Source organism: Bos indicus, chromosome 11 (genome assembly GCF_029378745.1).
Source record: "Bos indicus isolate NIAB-ARS_2022 breed Sahiwal x Tharparkar chromosome 11, NIAB-ARS_B.indTharparkar_mat_pri_1.0, whole genome shotgun sequence".
NCBI lineage: Eukaryota > Metazoa > Chordata > Mammalia > Artiodactyla > Bovidae > Bos > Bos indicus.
In genome coordinates this window covers 67,997,917-68,022,490 of record NC_091770.1, presented here as the reverse complement: position 1 = coordinate 68,022,490, position 24,574 = coordinate 67,997,917, and the positions used below count along the sequence as shown (strand labels likewise).

Here is a 24,574-nt window from a genome sequence, read left to right as displayed (position 1 = left end):
CTCTTGTTTTCCTCTATTTCTTTGCAGTGATCTCTGAGCAAGGCTTTCTTATCTCTCCTTGCTATTCTTTGCAGCTCTGCATTCAGATGCTTGTATCTTTCCTTTTCTCCTTTGCCTTTCGCTTCTCTTCTTTTCACAGCTATTTGTAAGGCCTCCCTAGACAGCCATTTTGCTTTTTTGCATTTCTTTTCCATGGGGATGATCTTGATCCCCGTCTCCTGTACAATGTCACGAACCTCCGTCCATAGTTCATCAAGCACTCTATCTATCAGATCTAGTCCCTTAAATCTATTTCTCACTTCCACTGTATAATCATAAGGGATTTGATTTAGGTCATACCTGAATGGTCTAGTGGTTTTCTCTACTTTCTTCCATTTAAGTCTGAATTTGGCAATAAGGAGCTCATGATCTGAGCCACAGTCAGCTCCCGGTCTTGTTTTTGCTGATTGTATAGAGCTTCTCCATCTTTGGCTGCAAAGAATATAATCAATCTGATTTCGGTGTTGACCGTCTGGTGATGTCCATGTGTAGAGTCTTCTCTTGTGTTGTTAGAAGAGGGTGTTTGCTATGACCAGTGTGTTCTCTTGGCAAAACTCTATTAGCTTTTGCCCTGCTTCATTCCGTATTCCAAGGCCAAATTTGCCTGTTACTCCAGGTGTTTCTTAACTTCCTACTTTTACATTCCAGTCCCCTATAATGAAAAGGACATCTTTTTTGGGTGATAATTCTAAAAGGTCTTGTAGGTTTTCATAGAACCGTTCAACTTCAGCTTCTTCAGCATTACTGGTTGGGGCATAGACTTGGATTACTGTGATACTGAATGGTTTGCCCTGGAAACGAACAGAGATCATTCTGTCATTTTTGAGATTGCATCCAAGTACTGCATTTCGGATTTTTTTATTGACCATGATGGCTACTCCATTTCTTTCTTCTAAGGGATTCCTGCCCACAGTAGTAGATATAATGGTCATCTGAGTTAAATTCCCCCATTCCAGTCCATTTTAGTTCGCTGATTCCTAGAATGTCGACGTTCACTCTTGCCATCTCCTGTTTGACCACTTCCAATTTGCTTTGATTCATGGGCCTAACGTTCCAGATTCCTAGGCTTCAGCAATATGTCTACCGTGAACTTCCTGATGTTCAAGCTGGTTTTAGAAAAGGCAGAGGAACCAGAGATCAAATTGCCAACATCCACTAGATCATGGAAAAAGCAAGAGAGTTCCAGAAAAGCATCTATTTCTGCTTTATTGACTGTGCCAAAGCCTTTGACTGTGTGGATCACAATCAACTGTGGAAAATTCTGAAAGAGATGGGAATACCAGACCACCTGATCTGCTTGTGGTACATACATACAATGGAATATTACTCATTCATAAAAGGAATGCATTTGAGTCAGTTCTAAAATGTGGTGGATGAACCTAGAGCCTATTATACAGAAGGAAGTAAGTCAGAAAGAGAAATATCATGTATTAACCCATATATATGGAGAAAGATGGTACTGAGGAACCTATTTACAGGGCAACAATGGAGATGCAGACTTATGGACACGGGCAGCGGGGGAAGAAGGAGAGGGTGGGACAAATGGAGAGAGTAACATGGAAGCATATACACGACCATGTGTAAAATAGACAGCCAATGGAAATTAGCTGTATGACTCAGGGAACTCAAACCTGGACTCTGTAACAACCTAGAGGGGTGGGTAGGGGTGGGAGGGAGGTTAAAGAGGGAGGAGACACATGCATACCTACGGCTGTCTCATCCTGATGTATGGCAGAGGCCAACACAATATTGTGAAGCAATTTTCCTTCAATTAAAAATAATTAAAAAAAAAAAAAGACAAACTACAGGACAAAAAAAAAATGATGTTGCACGTATACATTTATTGACAAGAAAAGCTACATACAGCAAAGTGGGAAAAAAGCAGGTTACAAAGTAGTTTAACTATAAGATAAAATTCTGGAAAAAGAATATAGGAGATGAAAAAAGTGTCATCTCTCAGCGAACCATGTATGATTTTTTCCTATTTATTTTTATTTTCTATTTTTCTATAACAAATCTCCATAAGCTACATAAAATACATATATGCAACTCCCATAGCTCTCTACAGATCTCGGAAAAAGTCCAAACTCAATCCATAGCCCATCATGCCCTGCTCTACTCCTGATCTCATTCTCTTTCAAACCTCTCAGTTCCTTGAAGGACCCATATGCTCCCTGGGCTCCATCTGAGGATTGGTTCAGGTATCCATTCACTTTTCAACTTGTCCAGAAGAGGCTTTCCGGAGCTGTCCCTCACCACTTCCCAACACCCAAAGGTTAGAGATATCTCCCCTCAATGTTAGTCTTTGAGCCCATCTCTCTTGTGCTACTCAGCTTTATAACATAAGCCTCTCTTCATATCCTCCACTTCTAGCATAAAACCTAGCATGTAACAGGGACACAAATGTTTGTTGAATGAGCAAATCAAGGAACACTAGGAATACAAGTATCTTGGCCTGGTGATTTTTAATTAAGTCTCTGGCTGCTTTCGTCCATGACAGTGTTTTTTTAAGGAAGTTCTAAGTTGAAGGCAAAGACAGACAAATGTTCATGCAGCTCCAGAGGGTGTGAGAGAGACCAGTAGAGAATTTTAGTGGAGGCAGATTTGAACTTATTATGTATCTGCCTTGTCATTTCCTACCTCACATGACAGAGTCAGCTTTTCATCCCTAAGAGTTCTAACAGTGGTTAAGACCCTCCATAAGAATGCTGTTAAAGAAGTTCTCATACAAGGCAGGGAGGTCAGATCTATCACTTCCAAGGCTGCTCCATGCAGTGCTAAATTCTGATATTCTATGATAGGCTCTTCAGTCTGAGGAAAACTGCTAACTTCTTTGTGTGTGTGTTTTGCTTTTTGTTTTTTTCTTTCAAAACTGCTAACTTCTAATAATTTATGTAAACTATAGACTCTTGATGGAGAAGGCAATGGCACCCCACTCCAGTACTCTTGCCTGGAAAATTCCATGGACAGAGGAGCCTGGTAGGCTACAGTCCATGGGGTCGCTAAGAGTCGGACACGACTGAGCAACTTCACTTTAACTTTTCACTTTCATGCATTGGAGAAAGAAATGGCAACCCACTCCAGTGTTCTTGCCTGGAGAACCCCAGGGACGGGGGAGCCTGGTAGGCTACCGTCTATGGGGTCACACAGAGTCGGACACGACTGAAGTGACTTAGCATAGCATAGCATAGCATAGCATAGACTCTTGAGAGTCCCTTGGACTGCAAGGAGATCCAACCAGTCCATTCTGAAGGAGATCAGCCCTGGGATTTCTTTGGAAGGAATGATGCTAAAGCTGAAACTCCAGTACTTTGGCCACCTCAGGTGAAGAGTTGACTCATTGGAAAAGACTCTGATGCCGGCAGGGATTGGGGGCGGGAGGAGAAGGGGACGACAGAGGATGAGATGGCTGGATGGCATCACTGACTCAATGGACGTGAGTCTCAGTGAACTCTGGGAGTTGGTGATGGACAGGGAGGCCTGGCGTGCTGCGATTCATGGGGTCGCAAAGAGTCAGACACGACTGAGCAACTGATCTGATGTGATAGGCTCCAAACCCTTTATAAACACAGTATATCCTTTGAAATGATGGTTAGCTGTACTAGAAACAAACTTCCTTGATTTTTAACAGCTCTCATTTTATTTTTTGAAACTGGTTTCCTTTGGCATCATGACATTTTGAAACTTATACACGCATGTGATATATGAAGAAACAAAAGGTCTCAGATAATTTTAGGAACACTGTAGATGTCTGTCATTTTAGAAACCGACTATGCTAGCAGATTAGGTTCTCTTAATATCCAGGATCTATGGAAACTTAGCGGATTGTTTTTAAGGTCTCTCTTATTAATGTATAAATAAATGCAATAATGAACACAATGGAGAAAACAATTAAGAGTCATAACTTTTTGAAGATCATGTCCAGGATGAATAATTATTTCCATACTGTCAACTTTTTCCTGCCCCTCCAATCAAATTGTGTTTCCTTCTTTTTTGTCTTAGTGACACTTCTGCTAGAATGGAGTAAACTTTGAATGAGTAAACATGGCACTTCCATCTTTACCTTCAAAAAACTCTCAAACCAATCTTTAAGTCAAATATTAAAATCTTACGAATTTTCAAAAAGGAGTCAAAAGACAAATACTACAATAAAAATTTAACAGAAAAGTAATCAGACATACCTGGTCCTTTTCAAGTGTAAGTATCTGATAGCCAGTTGTTCTACTGCATATTAGTTTTCCACTGCTATCAAAAGAGGCCAAACGTAATCTAGAATACACACACAAGCACAAAAATAAATAATGATTTTTTAAAGCACACATTAAATAAGCCCTACCTTACTTTAATTTATACTTTTTTCTTCCATATTCTTTTACTTTAAAATTTTTATTTATTTATTCTCTAGAAGTGTTTTATTTGATAATACTTTGCAAAGTTTTTCCAAACTATAACTGATTCTGTTTATATTTTTAAGCTTGTGCTATTATATACATCTGGGATATAAAAATAATTTATGTTATGCCTTTTTATTGTGATAAAATATACATAAAACTTACCATTTTAAACAAGTTTAAGTGTATAGTTCTTGACACCAAAGACATTTCACACTGTTCTGTTTTAGTCAATACCACCACTCATTGGAAAAGACTCTGATGCTGGGAGGGATTGGGGGCAGGAGAAGGGGACAACAGAGGATGAGATGGGTGGATGGCATCACTGACTCGATGGACGTGAGTCTCAGTGAACTTTGGGAGTTGGTGAGGGACAGGGAAGCCTGGCGTGCTGCGATTCCTGGGGTCGCAAAGAGTCGGACATGACTGAGCGACTGAACTGAACTGAACCATCCATCCATAATCTTCACTTCTTCCCTAAATTAAACTCTGTACCCAGTTACATGAATTCCCCATTTCTACCTCAGCCCCTGACAATCACCATCCTATTTTCTGTCTCTATAAACTCATCTACTCTATGTACCTCATGTAAGTGGAATCACACAGCACACGAACTTTTGTTAACTGGCTTATTTCACTTAGCATAGTGTCTTCAAGGTTCATGTTACAGCACATGTGAAAATTTCCCTCCACTTTCAGGCTGAATAATATTGTTTTAGGTATATGCCATGTTTTATCTGTCCATCTGTTGACACTTGGGTTACATCCACCTTTTGACTACTGTGAATAATGTTGCTATGTATACAAATATGTTTGAGTCCTTGGTTTCAATTCTCTGGGGGTAAATAACCAGAAGAGGAATCGCTGGGTGATATGGTAATTCTGTTTAATTTTTTGAGGAAATGCCATACCATTTTCTACAGAGTATGCACCATTTTAAAATTCCTAAATTTATCCACATCTTTACCAACACTTTTGTTTTTGATATTAGCCATCCTAACAGGTGTGAGGTGATGTCTCACTGTGGTTTTGATCTGCATTTTCCTAATGATTAGTGATGCTGAGCATCTTTTCATGTGCTTATTGGTCATTTGTACATTTTCTTTGGAGAAATATTTATTTAAGTTCTTTGCTCAATTTTGAATCAGTTTTTTGTTGTTGTTATGGAATTTAGATGTTCTCTATGTATTCCAGATATTAATTCATCAGATATATGGTTAACAAATATTTTTTTCCTATTCCACGGGTTACCTTTTCACGTTGTTAAGTGTCCTTTGACACATGATTTAATTTTGATAAGTTCAACATTTTTTTGTTGTTGTTATTGTTGCCTGTGTTTTGGTATCATATTGAAGAAATCACTGTCAAATTTAGTATCAAAAAGCTTTCTTCCTGTTTTTTCCCAAGAGTTATTTTATTGTTTTGGCTCGTATGTTTAGGTCTTTGATTCATTTTGAGTTAATTTTTGTGCACGGTGTAACTTAAATATGACTTTCCAGGTGGCACAGTGGTAAAGAATCTGCCTGCCAATGCAGGAGATAAGAGTTTGATCCTTGGTATGGGAAGATCGCCTAGAGAAGCAAATGGCAAGCCACTCCAGTATCTTGCCTGGAAAATTCCACAGACAGAGGAGCCTTGCCGGCTACAATCTGTGGGGCCACAAAGAGTCTGACATGTCTGAGCATACACACACACAAGGTAGACATGAATCCAGGACTTTAAAATAATCTGTTCAATAAGCTATTTTCTAATTTGCCAGCATCCTCTCCAGAAAAATATTGCCAGCTCAACTATTAGGCAAAGTTGAACATCTGAAATCCTACAGAAAGTTAAGGATAGTATGAGACATGTTTTCCTATACAAGTACCTTGTTATATTTCCAATTTGGACCTTTTTGGATTAGCAGCAAGGCAATAGCTTTAAGCCCAGTATCAACCCTATACCATTTATATTTTAGCACATTCTTTCTTCCTGATACATTAGATCTAGGGTTTATACTTTTGACTATTAATACACTTTATAAGAATAGAGCCTTATCATTGCCTTCCCGTTTCATTGTATATTGTATCTTACCAAAGTTCTACCACTGTTGGTATAAATTATGGTTTTATTTCATTTTTATAGTTCTGGAGTGAGGAAGAGTGAGGTGGTAAAACTTCATCCTACCTAAATGCTATGCTCCTTCGAGGCTGTAAACTGACAGATCCACTACATGGCTGATTCAGTGTATTGCGTTTGAAAATGATGTATCGATTGGTGTAAGTTACAAGCAGGTCAAAGCCAAAGTTAAAACCTGTCCACCGCCAGCAGTACTGAAATACAAAAGAGAAAGATTTACTTCATTTTATCATATTAGCAAGTCAAAAATTAAAAGATCAAAATGTCTTTTCTTTTTTAAATTCATTTCAAATATTCCTGTATCATGGTTTCCTAATTTTGTCAGTGCCTTAAGACTTACCACACAGAATACATATAAAAGGTTTGCTACACAAACATGGTGTACATCAAAGCCAGCAAAAGCAGCCTTTATGATCATTATTCCTTAAGGTACTTTCTTAATATTGTCTCTTTATGATCTATTTCATCAACTCTCCACACTGTAATTTTATCATAACTAATATGGCTTTTTACTACAATTCTAAGGAGGTGTATAGGTTCGGAAACTAGGAGTCTAGATAAAGGTAGTAAGAATCCATTAAAATTTCTCCTGCTTTAAAAATACCTTAATAAAAATACCTTATTTATACTCTGAAATACCTTAAGTGATACCTTGTGTGATCTCTCTTACATGTAAAATCTAAAAAAAAAAAAAAAATATGTACAGCTACAGAGAACAGCTGGGTAGTTGCCAGAGGCAAGGGGTAGGGAGTAGGAGAAATGAATGAACACTGTTTTTTTAAAAAAAAAGTTTAAAAAATTTAAAAAATACTCTAAACTAACCAACAGAATCACCAACTGAGTTTTTTTAAATACCATCATGAGGGACTTCCCTAGTGGCTCAGTGGTAAAGAATCGCCTGCCAATGCAGAAGGGACAGGTTTAGATCCCTGACCCAGGAAGATCCCACGTGCTGTGGAGCAACTAAGCTTGTGCACCACAACTATTAAGCCTGTGCTCTAGAACCGGGGAACTGTAACCACTCAGTCCACGCGCCCTTAGAGCCTGTGCTCTGCAACAAGAGAAGCCACTGCAATGAGAAGCCCACGCACCACAACCAGAGAAAAAGCCCACAGAGCAACAAAGACCCCAGTGTAGCCAAAAAATAAATAAATAAAACCATCATGAGGCTCACAAGTTTGTTTATTCTATCAACTAATAGTTAACAAGACACTATTAAATAAAGTGGCATGCTACAATGAAGTTGAAGTTAGGGCTTTGAGTGCTTGGTTGACACTATGAATTACAACATTAAACCAATAGTTCATTGATTATTTATTGAGCACATATTTTGTGCCAGGTACTACCCTAGGCATTGAAGAAATGGCAGTAAATAAGTTTGAGCCCTAGTAAATGTATATTTTAATACATGTATGTTTGTGTGGAGGAGGACAGAATGTAATTCCAGGAGAGAGTGACAGGGCAGAGGATAGGGGCTGGCAGCTGGGGAGCCTACTGGTTCAGGCAGGTGGTCAGGTAATGTCTAGGGAGATGCTACATGACTAGAGCCCTGAGTCAACTAAGGAGCGGACCAGTTAGCTATCTGGGAAAAAGTGACTTAGACAAAGGGAACAACGAGTCCAAAGCTCTGGAAGGAAAAACATGCTTGGCATATCTGAAGAACAGCAAAAAGGGCTATGTGGCTAGGGCAATAACTGAGGGGGATAGAAGCTGGAGATGAGTTCAGACAGCCAGTCAGGGGCCAGAGAATATAGGGTCCAGTGTCCATAGTAGAGAAGAGTTTGGATTTCTTCTAAGTGTGATAAAAGTCTAATGGAAAATTTTAGAGGAGATAACATGATCTAACTTGCATTTTAAAAAGATGATTTTGGCTGTTGTGTGGAAAACAGAATGTACAACAAGAGTAAAAACAGGGAGAGCAGTTATGAAGCTCCAATACAGTCCAGGCAAGGGGTAATGGTGACTTGGATTTGGGTCACAGTAGAAGACAGGGCAAGTATATTTTGAAGCTATATATTTAAAGGAACTTCTTACAGACAACAGGTGTGGAATGAAAGAAAGAAGAATCCAAAGTTTGGAGCCTATACAATGAATGAACAAAGGTGCTATTTATGGGTTGGAGAATACTTGGGAAGGAGGAGTCTGGGAATGAAAATCAGAGTTTAACTGGGCCCATTCTATCTGAGATGCTATTAGGATTCTAAGAAAGATGTCATGTAAGAAACTGGATACAGGAGTTAGAAATTGGTGTTAAGTCATAGGACTAGAGATCACTTAGTAGCCAGCCAAAGAGCAAAGACAAGGAAGAAGTCCAAGTACTGATCCTCCAGTCATATCAATATGTATTGAGAAAGAGATGGATCTAGCAAAGACTTAGAGGAAGCAGCCAATTAAGTAGAAAGAAAACCAGCACAGTGTGCTCTCCTGGAAGTCACAGAGAAAATCTCCAAGGAGTGAGTGAGCAGATGGGTCACACTGCCAAGAACTTTCAGAAGACTAAAAACTACTTGATTTGGTAATGCAGGAATCAGTGGTGATAGTGGCATGGCAGTTTCACTTGAGTTTATTGGAGTAAATGAATTGGAATGGAGACAGGCAACTTTTTTCAATGAGTTTTGCTTAAAAATGGTACAGGGAAATGAAGTGGGAGCTAGAGTGGAATGTGGGTCAGGGAATGGTTTAAGATGGGTGATGCTGTAGCATGTTATATGCTAAATCAGAATGATCCAGAAGAGAAAACTGACGATGCAAGAGAGGGAGGTGATGACTGTATGAACAAACCTTCTGAATATGTGAGAAGGGATGGGGTCGTTACAGGAGAAGGGGATGGATTAGGACAGAAACAGACAGTTCATCCATTCTGATAAAAGTACAATACATGGCTAAGATGCAGGTAGACTGGTAGTATTGTTGGTAGAAGATGCACAGATCCTCTTCCTATTGCCTTTACTTTCTGAATAAAGAAAGAAGGAATGCCACTGGATAAGAATAAGGGTGGCAGCACTGCCCTTGAGAAGGTATGAGAGTTACTCCAAGTGTGGGAGGATAAGTTCACTAGGGAGACGCAAGGATCACACAGCATTAAAGACCTGCTTGAAGTTTACATTTACAAACAAAACCTGCTTGGGCATATTTGGTGTTTTTCCTTAGTTGAATCCATTTGTATGGAAGCAGGCATGGAAAGCAGGGGTTTCCCTGGCAGCTCAGTGGGAAAGAATCAGCCACTCCAATATTCTTGCCTGGGAAATCCCATGGATAGAAGAACTTAGCAGGCTATAGTCCATGGGGTCTCAAATGAGTCAGACATGACTTAGCGACTAAACAACAATAACTGGCATGGAAAGCATGGAAAGGAGGGATTTAACAAGAACTGAGGACTAGCCAGGTGAATTTGACAGAGTGAAAAAAGGAAAAGAGAAATGAAGAGTATAAGCCAGGGACCAATTTCAAGACGTAACAAAATTTAAGTCAAGTAAAGAAAGAAGTAGGGATGTGGTGAGAAGGTAAAGGGAAAAAGTAAGAGCAATGTAATGTACATTCCAGTGGGGTTAGAAAGATGTTGGGAGGTCAAATAGGAGAGGGAGAGCGCTACAAAGATACATTCTGCAAACAGTGTGCTTAAAATAGAGATTTTGAAGGGGGTGTATGAATCAGGCATACAAAAATGGAGGATATGCTTACAGGAAATGGGTACCTGAGATAGAGTGGCGCACAAGATCACGGAGGGAAGGAAGGTTCAGGAAAAGATACTAAAACCACTGAGACTGCTAAGAAGAGTAGGGAGAAAGCAAGCCAGTGAGCCCAGGGAGTGATGGCCATAGTCAGAGTAGTGAGTGGTGAAGAAGTATGCTTGTCAAAGGAGATATCATTCAACTATGACGAGGGTGGAACAAGGTCTGGGAGCGGCAACTAGGATGACTAAGGAATAAAGACGCTATTTCTCATTCATATTCTGATCATTTATCACAACTGTTAACACAAACATAAAATAATAAATCTTTAAAAACTTAAAATGAGGGAAAATCTGGGAGAAAAATAACCAAATTGTTATCTAAATTAGGCTGGCAATCTGTTTCACATATGATAATATACATCTCCAGTCCAGGTTTGATGCATGAGACAGGGTGCTCAGGGCTGGTGCACTGGGATGACCCTGAGGGATGGGATGGGGAGGGAGGTGGGAGGGGGGTGGTTAAGGATGGGGAACACATAGAAATAAAAAGTTTAAAAAAATAATAAAAAAAAGAAAAAAAAATTAGGCTTTTTTTTTTTAAGATAAAAATTACAATTAGGGTAGAGTTTTTTTAAAAAATGTAATTCATGTCTCCTTAATGGCTGTAAAATCAATTAATGAGTCACACTCGTTTTTAAAAATAAATTAAGGAGAAACAAAGCTTGGGACACAGCAGCTGTAAGCACCGTTTTGTGATACTTTTGTTTCCCTTGTAAGAATTTGCACTGGGTGGTAATGAAAAACAATTCTTAATGTGGATGGCAAGCAAATCAAAAGGCTTGAATGTCTTTCATCTAGGGTTGTAACTATAAAACAGAATCACTCTTAAGACTATGTAATGGCTCTCATTAAAGATATTAAGATATTAATAGGATTAACTTATTTATCTTAATTTTTGGATTACTAAGGGATCTTCTCATATCTCTTATCTAGACTCCAGAGGTTGAACAGTCTCATGAAAAGCTGACAAATTAGTCACCACTGAGCATGTAACTCCTTGCCCAGGAGATCATGCTACAGAAACTAAAACACACAAAAATGCTCTTCTGAGCATTTATGACTATGTCATAATTGATCATTATGACATGATAACATGTATCATGACCGTTACTGAAAGCATATTTTGCACTAACAGTATAACAATTTGTATAAGACTATAGAGTTACAACCCATACTTACTTCACCATCTTTGGCAAGCTTTCTACCACACCTCATGCTATTTCCCTCTAGTTCTTCTTTATTAATTTCTTGAGGCCTAGAATTATACATAAAACATGAAATCTCATAGAAAATAAGCAACTAATAATTGAAAAATAATTGTGAGTTCAAATCAACAGGAAAAAATTGCTACTAGATTCAACATTTTGTGGTATGGATGAAGATTAAAATGCAGGGATTACATCTAGCCCATTACCTTTGCTAAATAAAAAAATTTTAAATCTTTAGTGTTTTACTTATTGCTTTGACTTCTAGAACACTTTTACAAGAGCAGAGTAAAACCAGAGAAAAGGTGGGGGAAATCTATGAGAAATTCTGCTTACTAAGAAAGAAAAATACTTAAAGTCTAACTATTAAATAAAATATATAAGATGCAACTTGGTATCATCTATTATTATTGTTTCACACACAACCCATTTTTTAAGAGCAGAAAAACCAAGTTCAGCATTTAACAGGAAACTGCTGTAGAACTTTATCAATTAATCTTTACTTGGCCCTTTAAAAACCATAATCAACTAAGAGAAACTGTTATTTCAGTATGAAATAATAAAATGACATTATTACTAGCTTAGAATTCCAAATGATAAAAGTAATATAATATACTCATTCATATATAGCATTTATTAAGTACCAAGATACTGGGGCTATCATCATCTCATAAATATACTGAAACAAATACAACAAATAAAAATTAATTAAATGTAGATAAAATAAAACATGCCCATGACATCCAAGAGCCCAGTCTAGTAGGGAGCTAGACTTAAGTAATAATATAATAATGTGGAGAGAACTAATGTTAAGAGCATGAAGAAGGCACAGGTTTATTGCCTGGGGTTAAGAGTGGGATCACCATGGTGGAAGTATTATTTGTGCCTGAGAGGGAGTTTCTTGAGGTAGAGGTCAGGGATGACCTCTACGCAGAAGGCCATTCCAGGCAGAAGAACAGCAGGTAGAAAAGGACCAGAGCATGAAAGGTTACCAAATGTCTGAAGAATGTAGTGCAGGCAGAACCTAAAACGAGCGTGAGAGACGAAGCAAAAGGCATTTGGGACAGACTGCTGAAGGGCTGCCCCTGATGCTACATTAATATGAGTTTTAAGATGAGAGAGTTCCCATGTATTTTTTCTGTTACTTTAAAATTTTTTCTTATGAAAAATTTAAAACCTGTAAAAGTAAACAGCATAATGAGCCGATTTTTTTTTTTTTTACCATCTAGGTTCAGTCATTTTGTTTTAGTTTTACTCTCAACCCACTTCTTCCCATACTCCTCCCAACTACTATTTCTGAGGCTGATCCTCCAGACACCATATCCTTTAATCTGTAAATAGTTCAGTATGTACTTCTTAAAGATAAGAACTTTCAAAAAACATTGACACAGATTTATCACACATGAAGCAATAATCCCTAACTAAGCTCAAATGTCCCTGGTCCTATTTAAGCAGGGAAGTGAAAATATATTTCTACATAGGAAGATAATCCTGTTGGCAATGTGGAAAAGAATTTGGAAGAAGAGAACCCTGGAGGGAGACTTTACTAGATTATAACCTAGAGTCCAGGGAGTACACTGTCCTTCTCATTTTACTGGCCCTGCAGTAGCAAGAAGATGCTCAGCATGTGTGGAATAGAGTGCTTCATTAGGGGCAATACAGCCATATACTTCTGAGGGCAAGAAAACCACTTATTCTAGCTCAGACTCTTAGGTAAGACTCTATATTATAAACTCAAAAAGGGTATACATGAGGAAAATCTTGAAAAAAAAAAAGAAAAGAACATCCATCATATAAAAATTGAATATACAAAAGAAGTAGGTAGGATGGTTTATAAAATATTTCATACATTAAAAAAGTCTTCACATCTGAATTCCAATAAATAATTTACTTTCATTTTTTGGAGGGATTTTTCTTATTCCTATTTCAACTATCTTACTAATTTCTGCAAAGTAAGTATGCTGTGAATATATCTGGGAGAAGATGAGATATAAATTGTAAGTAAACAGAAACTAAGAACCCTGGATAACAATCTTGTAATCATTATCATGAGTTTATAGAACCCTTTCATAGACTGTTTAGATATAAACATACTAGGCTATTATTTTAGTAAGTTTTCTGGTATATAAAAATAAATTAAGAGACTGGGGCAGGAAAAAAATTAAATGTAAAGCCCTTCTATAAACTTATAGGTGGATTGTTTCTTCATGCTGCCTATACCAAGGAGCTAGTATAAAGATCAAACAATAAATGTGGAAGTACTTCTGTGAACTGCAGAGCACCACACACTGAAAGAACAGATAATATGCTTCCTCTTAAAATGAAGACAGTACAGAAACATTTTGTAGAGGGGTCATGTGCTTTTGACGAAGGCACGTATATCTAGATGAGTTAATTCACCTTAGACTCAAGTCTTCAAAAAACCTATTACATTAGTAAAATTTGACAATATTACCACAAATAAGAAAATCAGCTTTACCTATACATATATATGAAGATCATGCTTTATGAAAGCATCATTCCAAGTAACATTTCAATTAGGTTAAAAGAAAACCGTAACACTGAGACAAAACGCATAAATTATTCAATTCTACTAATAAAACAAATGACAATGCAAATGCCCCATTATACTAATTTACCAGAAAGATAAATATTTATAATACTGACAGTTAAAGAAATATAAGAATAAACGTTGATTACATGATCTTTTCTCTAACAGCTCTTGATTTTAATATTGTTAGTTTTTCCAACATAATGAGTCCATTTAAAAATTCACAGCAAAATCCACACACCTATCATCAATTAATCTACAATAATGGAGGCAATAATATACAAAGGGGAAAAGATAGTCTCTTCAACAAGTGGTGTTGGGAAAGCAGGACAGTTACATGTAAATCAATGAAATATGAACACTTCCTCACACTATATACCAAAAAAAAAATATTTTATATACCTAAGTATAAAGACATGATAGCATAAAACTCCTAGAAAAGAACAGGGAAAACACTCTCAGATATAACCCAAGCAATATTTTTTTAGATCAGTCTCCCATGGCAAAAGAAATGAAAGCAAAAATGAACAAATGGGACCTAATCAAAGTTAAAAGCTTTTGCACAACAAAGGAAACCATAAACAAAATGAAAAGACAACTGACTGAATGGGAAAAAATACTTTCAAATGATGTGACTTTCAAGGAATGTTAATATCCAATACATACAAACAGCTCATACAACTCAAAAAGAAAATGAACAACCCAATCAAAAAGTGGGCAGAAGACTGAAATAGACAATTCTCTAAGGAAGAAATACAGACGGCCAATGGGCACGTGAAACAATGCTCAATATCGCTAATTATTAGACAAATACAAATCAAAACTACAATGAGGTATACTCTCATACCAGTTAGAATGGCCATCATTAAAAAGACCATAAATAATAAATCTGGAGAGGGTATAGAGAAAAGGGAATTTTCCTACATTGTTAGTGGGAATGCAAATTGATGCAGCTGCTATGAAAAAATGGTGCAGAGGTTCCTTAAAAAACTAGATTAGAGACACCATATGATCCAGCAATGCCATTCCAAGGCATATATCTCAAAATGATGAAAACTCTAATTCAAAAGGATACATGCACCCTAGCACTATTTACAGTAGCCAAGACATCCAAGTAACCCAAGTGCCCATCAACAGATGATTGTCTTAGAAAGATGTGGTGTACACACACACAAATTTATAAAGTGGAATATTACTCAGCCATAAAAAAGAATGAAATAATGCCATCTGCAGCAACATGGATCTAGAGAACATTATACTATGTGAGGTAAGTCAAAGACAAATTATATGATACCACTTATATGTGGAATCTAAAAAATAATAAAAATGAATCTATACAAAAATACCCAACAAACTTACTTATAAAACAGAATCAGATTCACAGGCATAGAAAACAAACTTATGGTTACCAAAGGGGAAAGGGGGGGGGGGGGCAGGTAGGGATAAATTACGAGTATGAGATTAACAAACAACTATACATAAAACAGATAAGCAACAATGATTTATTATAGAGCCCAGAGAACTATATTCACTATTTTGACATCTTGTAATAAATTATGATGGAAAATAATTGGAATATATATATATACAAATATAAAAAACTGAATCTTTTTGATGTACACCTAAAACTAACACAATATTATAAAATCAACTAAATTCAGTATAAAAAAAAATTTTTTTTTTAAATAAAAAATGCTATGATGTACCACGGGAGCTTCCCTGGTGGCTCAGACAGTAAAGAATCTGCCTGCAATGTGAGTTCCATCTCTGGGTTGGGAAGATCCCCTGGAGAAGGGAATGGCTACCCCACTCCAGTCTTTTTGCCTGGAGAATTTCATGGACAGAGGAGCCTGGCAGGCTACAGTCCATAGTGTCACAAGGAGTCAGACACAACACACACACTGTCAGGAAGCATTTAACAGGAGGCTTCCTGTGTGCTGTTTTGGATCTGTCATGAATCCTCTGTCCCTTATTAATTCCTGAATATTTAGGAATCAAGAGGAGTTGGCAAACCGCTCCGGGGGCTGAGGAACGCATGCATTTCCTTCATTAGTTTTTCCATACGGTGATAAGTAACTATTTACAACCCTCTTCCTTTTTATGAACCATAAGGTAAAAGTGATTATTTACAACCCTCTCTCTTTGATATGGATTGCCTTATGATAATTTGTAAGTCTGGACTTTTGATTTTTATCTTTGCTGAAAATAGCTACCTCTTAAGACAGTATATATACCCACACTATGTTGAATAAAACACCTTTGCTCCATCAGAGCTTGGGTCCCCGTGTTTTTCTTTTACTCTTGCTTTCTCTCTCTCTCAGGCTAATTCTTTGGAGCGCAGAAGCCCGCTGAGCTCACTTTCTTGCCCGGACTTCTAAGACCTTCTCGAGAAGGAGCACTGTGCTTTTACCCCCTCAAGAGGGCATCCAGTGCCTACGTGAAGCAGTGCAAGCCCTGTGTCAAAGGCTTTATCAGTTTTCTGTGTAAACCAAGGAATATCAGCCTCTTACTCTCTTTTACTTTCTTATTGTCGACTCCAGACCACCAGGTTCCAGTCCATTAAAGGACCCCAACAACACACGATAACACTATACTTACCCGACCTCACTGTCTTGTTCTGCTCGGAGCATAGCCAGCCACTGCTGTTTATACACAGAAGATAGCCATTCTAAAATGTAAAAACAAATATAATAATAATAAGAAATATGGAAAAACAAAGGATTTAAAATTTTAATACGTTGATAAAATTTTTACCATATTAAAATTCAAATTTAAAATGGCAATAAGTAAAGCTGGTAATTTATATTTTAAAACTATGCTACAACAAATTGCATTCATCTCACACGCTAGTAAAGTAATGCTCAAAATTCTCTAAGCCAGGCTTCAGCAATACGTGAATCGTGAACTTCCAGATGTTCAAGCTGGTTTTAGAAAAGGCAGAGGAACCAGAGATCAAATTGCCAACATCCGATGGATCATCGAAAAAGCAAGAGAGTTCCAGAAAAACATCTATTTCTGCTTTATTGACTATGCCAAAGCCTTTGACTGTGTGGATCACAATAAACTGTGGAAAATTCTAAAAGAGATGGGAATACCAGACCACCTGACCTGCCTCTTGAGAAACCTATATGCAGGTTAGGAAGCAACAGTTAGAACTGGCCACGGAACAACAAGATTGGTTCCAAATAGGAAAAGGAGTATGTCAAGGCTGTATATTGTCACCCTGCTTAGTTAACTTATATGCAGAGTACATCATGAGAAACACTGGGCTGGAAGAAGCACAAGCTAGAATCAAGATTGCCGGGAGAACTATCAATCACCTCAGATATGCAGATGATACCACCCTTATGGCAGAAAGTGAAGAGGAACTAAAAAGCCTCTTGATGAAAGTGAAAGAGGAGAGTGAAACAGTTGGCTCAAAGCTCAACATTCAGAAAATTAAGATCATGGCATCTGGTCCCATCATTTCATGGGAAATAGATGGGGCAACAGTGGAAACAGTGTCAGACTTTATTTTTTGGGGCTCCAAAATCATTGCATATGGTGATTGCAGCCATGAAATTAAGACTCTTACTCCTTGGAAGCAAAGTTATGACCAACCTAGATAGCATATTCAAAAGCAGAGACATTACTTTGCCAACAAAGGTCTGTCTAGTCAAGGCTATGGTTTTTCCAGTGGTCATGTATGGATGTGAGAGTTGGACTGTGAAGAAAGCTGAGCGCTGAAGAAGTGATGCTTTTTAACTGTGGTGCTGTAGAAGACTCTTGAGAATCCCTTGGACTGCAAGGAGATGCTGGGAGGGATTGGGGGCAGGAGGAGAAGGGGACGACAGAGGATGAGATGGCTGGATGGCATCACCAACTCTATGGACATGAGTTTGAGTGAACTCCGGGGAGTTGGTGATGGACAGGGAGGCCTGGTGTGCTGTGATTCCTGGGGTCGCAAAGAGTCGGACACAACTGAGCAACTTAACTGAAGTGAACTGAACTGATGGCCTCATGATGGTAAATGTTATCTTCCTTCGCCTTAGGACTCTACTTTAATCACATATATTTAAATCTTTAGTTAAAAGTATATTCTTACATTTAATGGTTTTCTTTTCATAGCTCATACTAATTTTCATGTGAGAAACATACCAAAAGTAGTATTTTCAGTGTTTACAAAACCTTTAATAGAAAACTGAATAATGGAATGTTCGTGTACGGCATTATCTAAAAGCAACTAAATAATGAGAAGTAAATCATTTCTAAATTCTTAGATGAATCAAGCACACTCAATAACTAATTCTGACACATTCAGTTCAGTTCACTTGCTCAGTCGTGTCTGACTCTTTGCGACCCCATGAATCGCAGCATGCCAGGCCTCCCTGTCCATCACCAACTCCCGGAGTTCACTCAGACTCACGTCTATCAAATTAGTGATGCCATCCAGCCATCTCATCCTCTGTCATCCCCTTCTCCTCTTGCCCCCAATCCCTCCCAGCATCAGAGTCTTTTCCAATGAGTCAACTCTTCGCATGAGGTGGCCAAAGTACTGGATTTTCAGCTTTAGCATCATTTCTTCCAAAGAAATCCCAGGGCTGATCTCCTTCAGAATGGACTGGTTGGATCTCCTTGCAGTCCAAGGGACTCTCAAGAATCTTCTCCAACACCACAGTTCAAAAGCATCAATTCTTCGGTGCTCAGTTTTCTTCACAGTCCAACTCTCACATCCATACATGACCACAGGAAAAATCATAGCCTTGACTATACGGACCTTCGTTAGCAAAGTAATGTCTCTGCTTTTGAATATGCTATCTAGGTTGGTCGTAACTTTCCTTCCAAGGAGTAAGCGTCTTTTAATTTCATGGCTGCAGTCACCATCTGGTTTAGATAACTGTTATAATTAAAATTACTGTAAATGCAATAGATGTTTTCCTTCAGTAATAAGCATATTAATTTTTCTACAAAATGAGACTTTGGAAGCTGAGATTTTTATTATTTTACGTAAAAACATGGACTCATTAAACACCTAAGTTGAAATGGCTTAGCACCATATTTATTTTTTTGTTTTTATTTATTCCCAACTAAAAGGACAGTTTTTCTATTTTAAGTTAAGTGATTTGTCTATCTTTACCAAAAGGCACAGGGGGAAACCCTAGTGCAATTAAAATCTGGATTGTCACTTCATAATTATCTACCTGTGCACTGATTTATTAGTGTCCTTTCTTAAAATTCTCCATAAATATACTTTTGAGTGTTTCTTTCCTCAAAATAATATTGTTGCTAAATAACTGCTAAATATCTAGGTGACAAACAATTCATCTTTAGTAGGTAAAGACTAACAGCAAAGCTTATGTGACTCAGTATATCTACAAACATATTCAATCTTACTTGCAATGTATTTGGATTTTTAAGTTTTGTTTTACTGTATTTTATTTTTTTAAAAAACAGCTGATCCCTTCCCATTAAAATGATTTCTCAACTCACGACTGGTACTGCTAAGTCACTTCAGTCGTGTCTGACTCTGTGCGACCTCATAGACGTCAGCCCACCAGGCTTCCCCGTCCCTGAGATTCTCCAGGCAAGAACACTGGAGTGGGTTGCCATGTCCTTCTCCAATGCATTAAAGTGAAAAGTCAAAGAGAAGTTGCTCAGTCGCGTCCGAAGTGAAAAGTCAAAGAGAAGTTGCTCAGTCGCGTCCGACTCTTCGCGACCCAGCCCACCAGGACCGCAGCCCACCAGGCTCCTCCATCCATGGGATTTTCCAGGCAAGAGTACTGGAGTAGGGTGCCACTGCCTTCAGGTTATACCTATAGTTTGAAATTCACTGATCTAGAGATAGAATATGGCTTTTCATGATTCACTTATAAAAATGGAATGAAAACGTTATACATTCACATTCACAAATATCATATAAGCTATATCCCATGAAAATAATTTAAAACTTAGTTTCAACAACTTTGAATGATCTCTTTCGAAACTAAAAAACATTTTTTTTTTTGGTTGTGCCATGCAATTTCTTAAAAGCATTTTTAACAAGTTAAAAATGTGTGTACATATTTTTGTCCCTCCTTTCTTGCCTTAAATAAAAGTAAAAAGTCAAACTAGAAATCTTTTCAGTCACTGGTAGTTCACCCAATAGCATCAGCCTCAAATAAGTCAACAGAACCACTCGTTCAAATGCAGTGCTGGCAACTGATACATAAGGAGAAATCCCTAAAAAAACAAGACTGAAAAACATAGAATGAACAGTGAAACAATTTCCTTTATGTAGAGCTTTTAATATGATTATATGCAGACATATCTCCAAAAGGTAGAGTTTGCCAGAATCCTTGTCGGCAGTTAGTGTTCAGTGGAAAGATTCTGTAAAAGTGCCTTCAAGAAACTTCCACTTAGTGAAAACAAGTTCAATCACTTTTTTAAACTTTATCAGACCAAAATCCAAAACAAACTCAAAATGGGCACATCAAGGTGGCACTGGATAGCACTATAAATCAGCAGTTGCAGATCTAATTGATAAGTCTTAAATGTAAACACAGTACTTTTCTAATAGAAAATATAAGTCAGAATGAATTTATTTAGATAATTTCTCTTGTTTTATACAAAGGATATGGGGAAGGAGGTCTCCAAAAGCAAACTATTTGAAAATCTAAATGTCTTATTTACAAAACTTTAAAAAACAAACAGAAAAATAAGATACACCCCTAGCTTGCCTAGTATTTTATTGCTTAAATGAAAGTGTATATTCAGGTATTTCTTGAGAAATCTGTATGCAGGTCAAGAAGCAACAGTTAGCACTGGACATGGAACAACAGACTGGCTCCAAATTGGAAAAGGAGTACGTCAAAGCTGTATATTGTCACCCTGATTATTTAACTTACATGCAGAATACATCATGAGAAATGCCGGGCTGGATGAAACACAAGCTGGAATCAAGATTCCCAGGAGAAATATCAATAACCTCAGATATGCAGATGACACCACCCTTATGGCAGAAATTGAAGAACTAAAGAGCCTCTTGATGAAAGTGAAAGAGGAGAGTGTAAAAGATGGCTTAAAGCTCAACATTCAGAAAACTAAGATCATGGCTTCCAGTCCCATCACTTTATGGCAAATAGATGGGGAAACAATGGAAACAGTGACAGACTTTATATTTTTGGGCTCCAAAATCACTGTAGATGGTGAATGCAGCCATGAAATTAAAAGATGCTTGGTCCTTGGAAGAAAAGCAATGACCAACTTAGCATATTAAAAAGCAAAGACATTACTTTGCTAACAAAGGTCCATCTAGTCAAAGCTATGGTTTTTCCAGTAGTCATGTATGGATGTAAGAGTTGGACTATAAAGAAAGCTGAGCGCTGAAGAATTGATGCTTTTGAACTGTGGTGTTAGAGAAGAGAGTCTTGAGACTCTTGAGAGTCCCGTGGACAGCAAGGAGATCCAACTAGTCCATCCTAAAGGAAATCAGTCCTGAATGAATATTCAATCAGTCCTGAATGAATATGGAAGGACTGATGCTGAAGCTGAAACTCTAATACTTTGGCCACCTGATGTGAAGAATTGACTCATTTGAAAAGACCCTGATGCTGGGAAAGATTGAAGGCGGGAGGAGAAGGGGACGACAGAGGATGAGATAGTTGGATGGCATCACCGATACGATGGACATGAGTTTGAGTAGATGATGGACAAGGAAGCCTGGCGTGCTGCAGTCCACTGGGTTGCAAAGAGTCAAACACAACTGAGCGACTGAACTGATATTCAGGTATATACAACATACAAAAATCTACTCACAACCAGTAAAGCTTATAGCAAAAAACAGCCTATAGGTTGAACTGTTATATGAAGCACATTGTCAGAATTAGATCATGAAGGTGAAGGAAAAAGTCTACATAATAAAAATTCCTATCTGGATAAGTAAGAATATCTTATACAGAGCATCTAGGTATATTAGTATAAAAATGGAGTAGTTCATCTCAAAGATCTTCTTGTATAATAATCTAAAAATCTAGTTCCAAAAGATGACAATTTAACTTACTGAGAATAGTATTTTTCAATAAAACTAATTATATGAATTTCTGTATTATATCTTTCCATTTTAAGCAACTTATTTTCATAAAATTCATACTTTAACAATTATCATCTCTACCTTACAAAAATATTAAAAATTTCCCCATTATACCCACAACAGTAATTCTTGACATTAAAAAGTTACAAGGATACCCGTTAGGGAATAAATCTATTTCACTACTTTGTTATCAAGAGCCAAATTAAACATACTTGAAAAAATGGTGATTCAAAATTACTGCTTAAGTTTATACAATTGGATATGCAACTTTAAAGAGATTAAACATAGTGGAATTCTTTTAAGTAATCAGTAAGTTGCAGTTGGGGACTTCCCTATAGTTCAGATGGTAAAGAATCTGCCTGCAATGCAGGAGACCTGGGTTCGACCCCTGGGTCAGGAAGATCTCCTGAAGAAGGAAAGGCCACCCATTCCAGTATTCTTGCCTGCAGAATTCCATGGACAGAAGAGCCTGACAGGTCACAAAGAGTCCACGAGGTCACAAAGAGTCCAACACATGCTTACTCAGGCTAAGTGACTAACACACACACAAGATGCAGTTTAAAAAAAAAAGCAGGGCACCGGGGGACTTTAGAACAGGAAAGACTTGGGGTGGCATTTGAGCTCTGCTTCTAACTAGCTGTGTGACAGGATAGTAATATTTCATGTATAAAACGGGAACAATTACCTTGATAATTTTAAAGATTATGTTACATAATAGACATTAAATGCATAATCTGGCGTATTACTGGGACACTAAAGAATTTACACACTTTTTCTTCTCTCCTTTATAGTTCTTAGGTTAGGAATTAGAATCTAAACTTATTTGACAGAGTAAATGCAGTAGATTTATTCCCTTATGGGTATCCTTGTAACTTTTTAATGTCAAGAATTACTGTTGTGGGTATAATGGGGAAACTTTTAATATTTTTGTAAGGTAGAGATGATAATTGTTAAAGTATGTTTTAGGACACAATTTTAGTTTACACAAACTCAGTGTCTACTACCTATCAAGTACCTAAGAGAAAAAGATGAAAAACATATGGCCCAAGAGGGCCACAGATATATTCTACACTAGAGTAACCTAGCAAGAGATAACGATGCCTTAACAAGGAAGTGGTAGCAGGTAAAAAAAAAAAAAGGTTTGAGAATTATCTAAGAAAAAAATATACAGGGCATGGTAAATGGATGTGGAAGAAAAGAGTTTGAGGAGGAATAGGATGACTTTCAGGATTCTGCCATTTTTGTGAGGCTGGGCAAGTTATTAATGTTGATGACTGATAAGCAAATATAGGAAGAAAAAAGAATGCAGGGACTAGGACTGGAGGGGAAAGATTAAGTATTTTTTTGAATAGATGAACTGAAGCAATTTATAGATGGCACGCTATCAGTTGGATATCTAAGTATGAAACTCAGGGAAGAGGTCAGAACTGTATTCTCTCAATAAATCATAGGAATGAAGGAAATCATTTGGGGACACTATGTAGAATGAAAAGATCAATGAGCCAAGGGCACCCTTAGGAGGTTAAGAGGTGGGCAGAGTAAGAGAAACTTACACAAGAAAATGAATGGTCAGAGGGACAGGGAAAGAATCAGAAGAGTATAGTATTTGTAAACTAAGTTAGTACTGTACAGAATTAAAGAAAAAACTAACAAACCATGATATAAAATGCTAGGGAAGTTAAAATAGGACTAACATAAGATCACTAGATTTTATAAAAACAGGACAATCCTAACTTTTGCTAGAAAGTTTCAGTAAAATAATGGGGGCAAAAGACAGATTGTAGTGGGTTGAGAAAAGTCTGAAAGGTAAGAAGATGGAGACAGCAACTATAGACTACTCTGAAGAAGGTGATTTTAAGGCAGAGGAATAGTTACCATGAAGGGGACTCAGGGTCCAGATGGGAGTGGAGGGATTTTTGTTTTGTTAATGAGAGGTCTGACCATATTTATAAGCTGAGGGAGAACAGGAAGGGCTGAAGATACATATTATTAAATGATAGCATAAAATTATAGATTATGAACACAGTAGGAAGTTGGCCTGAAGAGAAAGGAAGCACCTCAACCTCTGGGACAGGACAGGAAGGAGAGGTGAGTAAACTAGAAATCTGAATAAACCTTTGCCTGATTATCTTGAATTTATATAAAAAACAACAGAGTTCCCGTGGGCTTCTCCTCGTAACTCAGTCGGTAAAGAATCTGCCTGCAATGAGGAGACACAAGCTTGATTCCTGGGTCGGCAAGATCCCCTGGAGAAGGAAATGGCAACCCACTCCAGTATTCTTGCCTGGAGAATCCCATGGACAGAGGAGCCTGGCAGGCTATAGTCCACAGGATCACAAAAGTCGGACACGATTTAGCGACTAAACCACCACCACCCACTGATAGTGAGGTGACTGGAGAGGACGCTTGAACAGGGGGGCAGAGGTTTGATAAACGATTCCTGAAGCAAATTAAAAACAGTGACCAAGTAAAAGTGATATAAGGAGTCAC

General features: G+C 37.6%; 1 protein-coding gene and 1 long non-coding RNA gene across 5 annotated transcripts in view; one reads left to right on the top strand and one right to left on the bottom strand.

Moving 5' to 3' along the window:
* LOC139185803 (uncharacterized) overlaps positions 1-23,225 on the top strand; it is a 39,633-nt gene extending 16,408 nt beyond the window's left edge. Inside the window, exon 2 of the long non-coding RNA XR_011569323.1 lies at positions 16,359-23,225. This is a non-coding gene — a long non-coding RNA (uncharacterized lncRNA). The remainder of the gene's footprint in view (positions 1-16,358) is intronic.
* GMCL1 (germ cell-less 1, spermatogenesis associated) overlaps positions 1-24,574 on the bottom strand; it is a 56,660-nt gene that overhangs the window by 7,895 nt on the left and 24,191 nt on the right. For 2 of the 4 annotated variants that reach the window (XM_070798918.1, XM_019970452.2), the window contains exons 10-13: positions 16,636-16,705; positions 11,461-11,536; positions 6,597-6,742; positions 4,221-4,308 (exon numbers count right to left, since the gene is read on the bottom strand). In XM_070798918.1, coding sequence (XP_070655019.1) covers positions 4,221-4,308; positions 6,597-6,742; positions 11,461-11,536; positions 16,636-16,705 — 380 coding nt within the window. Of the gene's footprint in view, positions 1-1,860; positions 4,053-4,220; positions 4,309-6,596; positions 6,743-11,460; positions 11,537-16,635; positions 16,706-24,574 lie in introns of those variants that run through there. The other 2 variants (XM_070798916.1, XM_019970453.2) reach the window with 2 other exon arrangements.